The 11535-nt window shown below is 31.5% G+C and overlaps 2 protein-coding genes and 1 non-coding gene across 3 annotated transcripts; 1 reads left to right on the plus strand and 2 right to left on the minus strand.

Annotated features, from left to right (window-relative positions):
- Positions 1–1308: 1308 nt before the first annotated feature.
- LOC125828577 (uncharacterized) lies at positions 1309–5987 on the plus strand. The gene is made up of 4 exons (XM_049507886.1): positions 1309–1368; positions 2029–2610; positions 4934–5140; positions 5793–5987. Exons 1-4 carry the CDS (start codon positions 1351–1353, stop codon positions 5838–5840), a joined length of 855 nt encoding a protein of 284 aa, XP_049363843.1. The 5' UTR covers positions 1309–1350; the 3' UTR covers positions 5841–5987.
- Positions 5988–7053: 1066 nt separating this feature from the next.
- Positions 7054–7126, minus strand: TRNAR-ACG (transfer RNA arginine (anticodon ACG)). The gene has a single exon. It is a non-coding gene; the product is annotated as a tRNA-Arg (tRNA).
- Positions 7127–7682: 556 nt separating this feature from the next.
- On the minus strand, positions 7683–11069 carry LOC125828537 (mitochondrial fission 1 protein A-like). The gene is made up of 5 exons (XM_049507835.1): positions 10860–11069; positions 8674–8812; positions 8313–8434; positions 8068–8131; positions 7683–7966 (listed from the first exon to the last, which is right to left on the minus strand). Exons 1-5 carry the CDS (start codon positions 10950–10952, stop codon positions 7881–7883), a joined length of 504 nt encoding a protein of 167 aa, XP_049363792.1. The 5' UTR covers positions 10953–11069; the 3' UTR covers positions 7683–7880.
- Between the last annotated feature and the right edge of the window lie 466 nt (positions 11070–11535).

Here is an 11535-nt window from a genome sequence, read left to right on the forward strand (position 1 = left end):
ATGATCTATGTACACCTTATGTTATAAAAAAAATATGTGCATATTAAATCCTTTAAGAAACAGTCCCATCAATAAAACTACGTGTGGAAGTGCTTTTGTTTTCGTTTGATAATTGAGTCGTGTGGTCAAGCTTCCTTTTATTTTACATTTTATTTTGATACAATCGAGGGAGAATCACACCCCAAAAATTAGCTACGAGGTGGAAGAATCCGAGGTCATAGAAGTCTCATATTTTGCAATAGGATCATAACAAATCACCACGCTTCATCTATGTCGATGATGTGCGCTAGATAATTTTTAGCCCCACACCAACACTTCAAAATAATGTCTTATTTCCATAGAAGTTAATTACCTATTACATAGGAAACATTGCAGGTAACTCCCATCTAATTACTAATAAAAGCACATGAAGAAATAATGTTTTGATGAATATCATAGTAGACAAAGAGACATCCAATTTGAGTAACGAAAATACTTAAAAACATCTAATGGATATTTATACGTTAGTATTGAAATTAGTTATTAATTAATATTTAGTTATTTTAATTATAAATTTGACAATAATTAATAAGGGTAAAAATGGAAAGTTATGCTTAATATATGTCTTAATCTTTTTTTCTTAAAGGGTGTGAAACACCTCAACAATTTAATTAATTTGAAATGGAGGGAGTATCAAAATTATGATTAAAATAACTACATTAATTAATAACTAATTACGGGTAAAATTGGAAAAACATTCTAAAAGTAGTCTTGAAAATTGAACAATTAAGTTAATTTGAAAAATAAAAAATATCTCAACAATTCAATTAATATAAAATGGATGGAGTAATAATTAAAACTACATTTAAATCATTATTTCTCGTGAGTTTCATATCTCAATTATTCATTATTGTCTTTACCTACTTAAAACTATCACTCTCTTTATATTAAAAACGCACCTCGATGTTGAGTTTCTCAAATATTGGTTCTCGATCGATAGAAGGTGTGTCCAACTTAACATCGAAGTGTGTTTTAATACAAAGTGATAGTTAAGATATAAAACTCACAAAAAATATAATAATTCAGATATGTTTTTTACCATTATTTCTTCCCGAAAAAAAAAAAACATCCTATGGCAATGGACAACATGGAAGGATTGTTAGAATATAACTACCACTCCCAATGCTTAGTCCTATATAGAGCATGTGGCAAGCTAAACTTCATCTCATTTTTTCATAAATAAATTAATTAATTAATTAAATTAAAATAATTAGATTTTATAAATATATATTTATAGAATCCATTATAACCTCCTCCAAAGCCTTTTTTATTTCACCATTTCTCTCCTGTGTCTTTTCCTCTTTGTGCTTCATGGAAAATCGAAAGGAGGTATGTTTTAGATTTAATATTTGAAAAATTAATTTTTTTTTTAAAAAAAATCATTTACTTTCTCCATTAATTCTTCTTATCATCTTCAAGATAGGAAACAAAATCATTTGTGGAGATTGTTATATAATCTTTGGGTATTTATTCAATCTTTTTGAAAAAAGAAATAACTTCTTGTTTAGATTGTATGATCTTTTAATGGAAAATGTAAGAGAAAATAAATGTTCTAGATTGATTTTGATGAAATGATCTTCATGAAGATAGAGCAATTTCCCTTTTTTTTCTTTTTTTTTTTTAATGAAAATTGTATTAAAAGTTCATGTAATTTTCTTGATTATTTTGAAACTAATTAAAATGGAAAATGAAAAAAAATGATTTAATGGAAAATGATATTGAAGATAGAGCAATTAATTTCCTTTTTGATTAGCTTAATGATCATGATTCATTAACTTATTTTCAATCTTTTAATCATCATTATTATCATCTCATCTAAAAGTTCATATCGCGATTACATATATAATTTAATTATGTTTTCGTGATACATTCTTTTCCATGTGAGTTTGATAGTTTGTTTTTATTACGAATGGTGATAAAAATTGACGTCAATCATTTTATCTAAAAGCTTAATTTATTAAAGATGACAATTCGTTTAATAATTTATAGAGAAATGGTCCAAGAAAAGTGCCTCAATTTGGAGCATGGGATAATAATGCTGGAGATGGAGGAAATGGTGGTTATACTGTGGAGTTCTCAAAAGCTCGTGCCAACAAACAACATCAGCCTAAAAATGGCTTAGACGCACGTCACGAGTTGAAAAACAATAAGGAATTTCAGCATCATGAACATAAACAGGGTTTAGACGCACGTCATAAGGAAATTCAGCATCATGAACATAAACATGGTTTAGATGCACGTCAAGGTCATGGGTTGAAAAACAACAATAACGAAATTCAGCATCGTGAGCATAAACATGGTATAGACGCACATCACGGTCATGGGTTGAAAAACAACAATAAGGAAATTCAACATCATGAACATAAACATGGTTTAGACGCACGTCATGGGTTGAAAAACGATAAGGAACCTATGCATCAACAACACAAAAATGGTTTAGGCACACATCATGGGTTGGAAAATAATCAGGAGTTTCAGCATCAACCATATAAAAATGGTTTAGGCGCACGTCACGGGTTGACAAATGATCAGGAATTTCCTGGCAAGAAACAAGAGGACCCTGGCAATATGGTAAGAATACTTTTTTTCGAGTTTAGACGGATTTTTTTTCTTGATTTTAATCATTTGATTTCTAAAGTTTACTGACTCGACTAATTTGAAGTCACTCCGAACATACCTACTTATAAAGTGATAACACATCTCCCTTTAGAAAGACGTTCAATTATATTCTCTTAGCTCGAACCTGAGATGATTTAGTTAAGGGTTGAGAGTTATCTTAAATTCAAGGTACGTACAACAATAACATAAGAACCTCTTTGAATAACACTAGCTAAAATTGTCAAATGTACCTTGAATTCAAGTCCGTACAACAACAAAAACTACGACTCAGTCTCAAATAAGTTTGAATCGACTATATGAATCCTCATTGATCTTGTCTGAACTTATCCATTTATCGTAGTTTCTCAAGTAAATGCTTATTTCACTTCAAATTTAAACATATTAACATCAATTGAAATAAGCCTAGGTTACCACTTGTTGAGGTTAATAAGAACTCCGGCCGTTTCAATTTGTTTATCCTGATTTTCTTTTAATTAGTTCGTTTAAAGAAACATGCATATTTCCCTTTCTACCAATTCCTTAATTTCATTTGCTTTTTACCTTACATGTTTAAGATTACAAAATTAAACGATATTTTGGTAAATTAAACATATTTTTAATTTAAGACTATAAGATTCAAAAGACTTCTTTAATTTTTTAAACTTTGTATTAATTCAAAATAAGACAAACAATGCCCGACTCAATTTTAGAAAATAATCATATATATGGTGTTGGATAACTTATTAGCTACCTAAAAGAGAAGTGATCAAAACAAAGCATAAAACGCATCCATGAAATGCGATTTATGTACAAAATAATCAAAACCTTTTCACAAGTTGCAGTTTGCACTTTGCAATATATAATTATGTTTTGAGTTTTCTTTACTATAGTTTTATATAACAGTATACACACACTTGTTCACATTTGTTTTAGTTCAATTTTACAATAATTTAAGTGTCTATTTACTACACAGTTAAAAATAAAGATTTTCTATGTAGAATGTATGTATCTACTTATTTAATTTTATGATAGTTTAAATTTCTATTTATATATATCCCAAAATTGAAAACATTATTGTCAAATAAAATTAAATTAAATGACATGTTTATGTGTTATGCCACAAACAAACTGGTCATGCATGGGCATATAAATTTGGTGTGAACAAGTCTAGACTTTTGAGCCTTGAAGTAGAAAACAACATGGTATATACTCCCTCCGTCCCATTTTATGTGGCACTATTTCCTTTTTGGTCAGTCCCAAAAAGAATGTCACATTTCCTTATTTGGTAAATATTTAAAGGTACAATTCCTCTTTTACCCTTATTGGTCCCACTTAATCTTGAAAAGAGTACTCCAATACATTTATTAGGAGAGAGAAAAATGAGTCTATTTTTTTAAGGGCAATTTGGTAAACATTTCAAAGTCTTTATCTATTTCTTAAACTCCGTGCCCGGTCAAATGTTGCCACATAAAATGGGACGGAGGGAGTATGAAGTAAGGGTAGGGTTGTTCATGGTTATGGTTAAAAATCAAATCGAACCAAATCGATTAAAAAAATCGATATTTGGTTTAGTTTGGTTTTAAATTTTGAATACCAATACTATTTGGTTTGGTTTTACTAAAAACCCAACCGCAAAAATAATCAAATCGAACCGATAAATTAGATATATAAATTTTATAATTATATATATATTATTCATAAATAAAATATAAATATTTTATTAAATTTTAACTAACTCAAGTCTTTAACTTTATCATTTTCTCAAGCTCAACACTTGAATTTTAGCCCAACTATTACAATCCTAAGTCCAAGTCTATCAAAATCATTTACTTTAGTCTTTACCTACCCTACCTGACATAAGATAGTCACATTTTCTCTTAACTGAATCACTTTGTTCGTGTGATAATAACTCTAGTATTACTTAATTGATGAATTGAACCGACAATAGCTTTCATGTGGACTATTCATGTACTTGGTGTTTGTGTCTATCGAGATACGTATGTCCTCAAAATTTTTATTACTTTCAAACCGAAAAAAACCAGAAAAATTGAACCAAACCGAACTAAACCGACAATAACCAAATTGACGGTTATTTTTTTCGTTTGGTTTGGGAAATTAAAAAAATCGACTAGATTGGTTTGGTTTTGGTTTTAACCAATAACCGAACCACGAACCCCTACTTCAAAGTATATTGCATTTATCGTTTATATTTATCGTTCAATCGTCCATTTATGTAATATATCGCATTCAAATATCAAGCAAATGGCTTATTTTTCGAAATTTGTTGAAAATGCAGAAAAATGGATACAGGTCTGTTCCTCAATTTGGAATGTGGGATCAACAAGCAGCTGGAGGAGGTGGTGCAGCAGCCAGTTACACAGTAGAATTTTCGAAGGCTCGTGTCAACAGGAAACAACACAAAACTAATGATCTTTTAGCACGACCACCTAGCATCGATCACGAGCAGGAAGATCTTAGGAAGCAGCACGACGATGCTTGCATGGTAAGACTTATTACTGTCAGTGCATATAACTTAAATTCACGTACATAACATATGTCTTGTCATAAAATGCCATCAATCAGGATTCTAACATATATACTTGTATTTGAAAAGAATTCACATACAGAGTCTATATTCATTATAACAAAAGAATTTGCATCCGATGACATTAAATTCTGAATCCGTCTTTGTGTACCAAAGAAGCAACTATAGACATATATAGTGTTAAATTAACTCCCCTGCTATTTTACTTCATGTATTATAAGTCTATTTATAAGAAACTTTCACAAAGTGCATAATATGGCTTGTTCTGTTACATCAAATGCCACTTGTCAAAGTATATAAAAGGATAGTCTGATGCACTAAGCTTCCACTAAGTATAGGGTCCGAGGAAGAGCTGACTATAAGGGTCATCATGATCAATAGGACCAGAATCAATAAAACATATACACATATATTTGATTTTTTTTTGGAACAAGACACATACATACACAAAGTTTGTACTAACAATCACAAAAGAATCGACATTTAATTAATGACGTAAAATTCTGAATCCGGCTCTGTGTACTACGAAACATGTAGTAGCCATAAACATTATTGTATTAATTCAAACTTTCTTGTCATCTTACCTTATGTTCTTTTTTGTTATGTGCAGAGGAAAAAGAATATGTTGACATACCTCAATTGTTGCATTAGGCCTTGATCATTTCCTAATGTCCAAGTGAAGCCTTATTTTGTAATAGTCTTGAAAGTGGCTATGTATGCAAATTAACCACACGCTTCTTGTTTTCTTGAGCAAGTGAAAAAAAAAATCTCTAAATTATATAGAACTAAATATTGTATTATTATATCTGGAATCTATAGTAAACTTTTTGAAAAAAAAAAGTTCTATATACTTGAGTTCGAAGGTCTATCAAAAAAAAGCATCATAAGGAAAGGATAAGGTTGTATATACGTTACCCTCCCTAGACCCTACTTCATAAAAACAAAGTCTTATTACTCTGTTGTTTAAAGCAGTTATACACCATATGTTATCAAAAAAAAATTCTACTATTTGTTAATTATGTAAAAGAAAAGCAAATCAAATGTATGTAATTGAAGCTCACCTTGGTTAAATCTTCGAAGCAAATTGCTACCAAGCAAGTTGAAATCAGCTATATAAATCCTCGTTTTACTGTATTTATAGTGTGAGGATTCATATGAATCGACTAGTTTTATGCTCGCTACTAATCTACCCCTTCTTTATGTAAGCTTGAGACATACAATATGATCTAGCAAGTCTACACTGACAAACTTTTTGAACATATTTTATTAAGTGAAAAATAATTCAACAGGGGCGACCTGAGAACACATGTTGAGATACAAATCATCAAACTAAAAAAGAAAAATGACAACATGTGATCTCAAGTTGCCCCTATTGAATACTTCCACCAATATTAGAAGATTTAATATTGATTGCCTCGTAACTTCTTTTTTCTGGCCAAAAATTATTTGATTTAGATTAGATATTTATAGTAAGGCTAGTATAGATAGTATTTCAACTGTGTACTACTAGTTGGTACTTTTTTTAGGACAATATTTTGAAATTTTTCTTAGCTATAATAAAAGTACAACTTCTTGTACTCCACATAGTGTTACTTCATAGTTTGTACTACAAATAATTCCAAGTTGGAGTGTTGCAACCGTAATCATTGCATGTGGGAGCCAATGATTTTTTTCTTTTAAAAAAAAAGAAAAATTTACTTTTCAGTAATTGATTCACATTTTCGTTATATTTTTAAGATCATAGGTCCAAATATTATATACTTTACATATATAATTTTACATAGATATCAACTGTCTATTGACGTTTTTAAGGTTCTTAACATTAAATAAACTTGTCGAGGAATAATAACATCGGCCAAAAATCTAAAAAACGACTCTGCTGGGGATCGAACCCAGAATCTCTGGTTTCGTAGACCAGCGCCTTATCCATTGGGCCACAGAGTCAATTTGTTGTCTAGTAATTGTTAATATTATATCCATTCTGTTCTCTTTTCAAAAGTGAAGAGTTTAAACATATACTAAATGCATTTTCTTGTCATTTTCAATATTTTTGGACATACAAGTTGGTGATGTGTTATATTAACTGTAGGAAGATTTATCGAATGAAGAACAAGTTGTAAATCTTAGTTCTCGAATGTGAAAACTACTCTGTGTCACATGGTGTGTGAAGTCAAACTTTACGAAAAGACTATAACTTTGTCGGTTAAATACTAGATTTAGTTCACATGACTAAAACGTATTCCCAACTTTACTCTTTGTTTATGTCCCATATTTATTGGATGAATAAGCTTTATCATATCTTGAGTAGAATGTCTATCGAAAATAGTTTCATTACCTTCTAAGGTAAGGGATAAGGTCTGTACACATATTACCCTCTTCATACCATACTTATGGAATTATAGCTTATATGTTGTTGATTAAGTTTATCATGATAAACAACCAAAGAGTAACTTCACACAAAATGTAATATGATACACTTAGCAAGCTTGAATAGTTATGCTTTTGACAAACTTATATAAATTATATAAAAATTTATCAAGAATCTTGATTCAGTTGTACATGCCATTGTTTTCTACCAATTCAAAGGAAACGTATCAAAACTTTTGCACTCACAAATACGAATTCATGTGCTTTGGAAGAGATAACAGAAGGGAAGAGTTGAGTTCAATATGCACACTAGTTGTGTTTATATGGCAAGTCAACCCTTGCGGGCTAAAGCAGCTGCAATTCCACCAACCAAAACTCCAACAGCAGTAGCAGCAATGCCGATGCCAATAACTCCATCTGTTTCAGACATGGCGAAATGCATAGCATTAATCAACTCTTTCTTCAAGAAACGATATACGATAAAAAAAGAAATGACACTGAGAGTTCCATTTTGCTACCTTTGGTAATTTTCTCTTCAATTGTTTTCTTGAGGGTCAAGGCTTGCCTCCAATCAGGTGCAATCTGTAGATTTACTAATTTAGGAGAAATGAAAAACCGCGATTGGCAATAAAAATAACTTGTGTAGGTATGTGAATAATGAAAGCAACAGAATTGCACGAATGCAGTTCCAAGCAATGCAATTTCACTAAAGATGTGCTGAAATTAATGTCAAGGGTGAAGCAAAGGTAAAATAGAGACAAACCTCCAAACAACGATCAACAAGCTGCCTGCTTCTTGGAAAGTCCCCGCTTCTATAGTAACCAACAGCCAGAAGATAAAGCTTTTCTCTCATTTGCAAGGGACTGCTACTGCCACCCAAAGAAGCTGCAAATGACAAAATAAGTAATGAACTACTAGGGAAGGAGAAGGTAAAAAAGGAGTAAACACGAAAAGGAATATGCACTAGGGAAATGTAATAGCTCAAAACATACAGGAAATTCTTCATGAAACTCCCACAGTTCGGGGAAGGGAAATGTCAGGGGTGAGGGAATGAATGATGCGGCATGTTGCCAAAAGGAGAAGGAAGGGAATAAGAAAAAGTTCAATAGCTCTACTATACTGACCTTCAAGCATTGCTATCCCACGCTGTATATCTTCAGGCCTTCTTGAGTGAACAAGAGCCCAAGACAAACGCATAATGCATTCACTTTTAAGGTCATCAGATGAACCTTTTTCAGCCTCAGCAACTTCACGTTCACAACCCTGTAGACATATTGCAACTTCAATATTCAAATACTAGTTAGAAGCCAAAACGATTGCAAGAAAATTCACACTCAGTTTACATTAACATCATTGCATATGGAACTGCAAATCATTTAGATGTTCCACGGGCTATCTCCTGATTTAAGTACTTCCAGAAAGATCCACAAAGAAAATTTCTGCACGCTTATACTGTTGTACATAACGTCTTAACCATTTTATAAGCGAGAAAAATTGCTGGAAAAAACGTATTGCTTATGGTGCTAACTCATATGGTTGGGTTTCAAATGTGCACAAAAGGAATTAAAATCTGAAAAGTAACGATCCTCAAGTCACTCTGCCCACTATCACGATGCAACACTTGAAATCATGTACCACAGTTTGCTTTCTACATAACGGAGCAAGGATAATTGGTTGAATATTTTGTCTAGCCTCGATTTTTAATTGACTATATCAGTCTTAAAAGACCATTAATAAGTAGTCAACCTTTAAATACCATTTAAAAGTAGTGGTACTTCTATCCAAAAACCAAACTTCAATTGCAGAAAAGAGAAAGGAAGCAAATGATCTCAATCAGTAAACAGCTTCTTATTTAGTATCGAAGTTTCCAGGATATAATTAGAACTGCAATAAAATGAAGAGAGTCCTATGTGAAACAACGTTTGCTAAAAGCTCATGTTTCTATTCCGCAAAATAGCCAAATCACCAAAGTTAATACAGAATTTAAGGATACAGAATGAAAAAGTATGTAAATAAGTAGCATGCTCTCCTTGACCCATGCTCTCCTTCTCCCAATAAAATAGAATATATGAGAAACTACTTACGATTATTGGAATGAAGTGGCCTGAAACATTATAAATCTAAAGCAAAATTTATATAGATGACTAATATATCCAACCCCAACAAGGTTGGAGTTGAGGCATCGTTAGTTGATTGATTGTGTGGCAATAAGGGTTGAATACTTATGCCACTTCAATTTTACATTTTGTAAGTTACCGAAATTAGGATCTTTGAACCGTTTCTACATATTTTAACTCTTGCTCTTGGTCTTGGGATCTTTCACTATGAAAATCTATGTGTCCCATCATAAATAGAAACACATCAAACAATTTAACAAAATGACTCATAAACCTTACTTCTAAATAAGGACAGTCAGTAAATTAACTATGCTTCTAAACTAATATCAAACATTCTGGATAAAGAAAAAAAATATCAAAAACCAGAACTTAACAACAAACCATAAAACTTCAATTCTAGCTAAGAACAATAACCAAATCCATTTCACTTCAATCCAAACTAATTAGCATCTAACAACTTTGATTCCTTTAGCTTAAATTTTCCGTTTCAGGTGTTTCTAGACTAACAAACATATTAAATTCTATATTTCCTCTTTCATCTATCAGATTAAAAATACCACCGATTGCAACATATAATCCGTTTTTAAAAATGTACACTACTCAACCTATCACGCGAAAGATGGGGCACCGGACCAACAAGCTATTGAGCAACTTAGATTACAAGCAGTGTCCTTTTAGTATTTGTACCTTAAGCAGTGACACCTGACACCCCTTGTACCAAGGTAAATCCGCCCCTACCAACACACCACCCTCCCCAGACTCCACTAGTGGGATTACAATGGATATGTTGGTCGTTGTTACATTTAACCTAACTTACATCTCTAAGCTCAATGTACAGAATTGATTAAGCAACACACCACCCTCCTCAGACTTCACTAGTGGGATTACAATGGATATGTTGTTGTCGTTGTTACATTTAACCTAACTTACATCTCTAAGCTCAATGTACAGAATTGATTAAGCATCTTATTCAAAAAATGATTCTTTTTTAAAACAGATAACAAAACAAAAACAAAAAAAGGTAGAATTTTTACATCAACAACGCTCGACGAGTTCCTATAAGTTCAATTTCAACTAATCGAAGAATCAACTACACAAATAACAAAGACATCAACATACATATCTACCGCAATTCTCCAGTAAACGATCAAATCTGTCAATCAAAAACAAATTAAATCGCAATAAAAACTTACAGCGACTATATCCGAGTCGCACCAAGGAATTTGATCTCCACCGGTGAAGAAATCGCCGATTGAATCGAAGAATTTTCCGATTTTCGCATCCATTTTGTTGAATTTGTTCGAAAGGAGAGGGAAAAATGGCTAAATATGTAAAGTAGAAGTGACAAAAAATAAATACTAAAATAATACAGCTTCCTAGTTAAGTTTATTTGCTTAGAAACTAAGAAATAATAAACAAAACCGTGTGCCAAAATTTTGACAAAATGATCAAAATGGTCCTTAATGTAGGAGAGTGGACTATTTTAGTCCTTTCGTATAGCACGTAATTGAAATAGTTCTTAGTTCAAATTTCATGAATTGTTCGTGAAATTTCAAATATCTGGACTCTAACACATTATGTTAGAGTTTTAGTTATAAAAGTCATGAACTTTAATATTGGATGTTGAAATTGTTCTGTTTTAATTGAGAATATTTTTATCGAGAAGTTTATTTGATATTTTCACTACAGATTTTTTTCAAATTAGGGGTGGTGGAAAGAGAAATGTAGGAGGGGTATACAAGAAGAAAAAATCAAACATTTACTAATAAAATAAAAGTTCAGATTGTCAACCAATTAAACTATTAAAATTCTCTCGACATCTCTGTTTGTGTTCGAAGATCTACTACTATTGATAAAATGCTTAAGGCA

Source organism: Solanum verrucosum, unplaced genomic scaffold (genome assembly GCF_900185275.1).
Source record: "Solanum verrucosum unplaced genomic scaffold, falcon-dt-bn FXZP01000273.1, whole genome shotgun sequence".
Lineage (NCBI taxonomy): Eukaryota > Viridiplantae > Streptophyta > Magnoliopsida > Solanales > Solanaceae > Solanum > Solanum verrucosum.

What these genes read in the sequence shown, in the direction of transcription:
- LOC125828577 (XM_049507886.1), top strand. An exon ending in AAGAGGACCCTGGCAATATG is followed by an intron (nt 2,611 to 4,933) that starts GTAAGAATACTT and finishes TTGAAAATGCAG; the next exon opens with AAAAATGGATACAGGTCTGT. An exon ending in AGCACGACGATGCTTGCATG is followed by an intron (nt 5,141 to 5,792) that starts GTAAGACTTATT and finishes TGTTATGTGCAG; the next exon opens with AGGAAAAAGAATATGTTGAC.
- LOC125828537 (XM_049507835.1), bottom strand. Translation starts at nt 10,952, where the DNA reads ATGGATGCGAAAATCGGAAAATTCTTCGATTCAATCGGCGATTTCTTC. An exon ending in TGGGATAGCAATGCTTGAAG is followed by an intron (nt 8,435 to 8,673) that starts GTCAGTATAGTA and finishes TGTCATTTGCAG; the next exon opens with CTTCTTTGGGTGGCAGTAGC. An exon ending in TTGTTGATCGTTGTTTGGAG is followed by an intron (nt 8,132 to 8,312) that starts GTTTGTCTCTAT and finishes GTAAATCTACAG; the next exon opens with ATTGCACCTGATTGGAGGCA.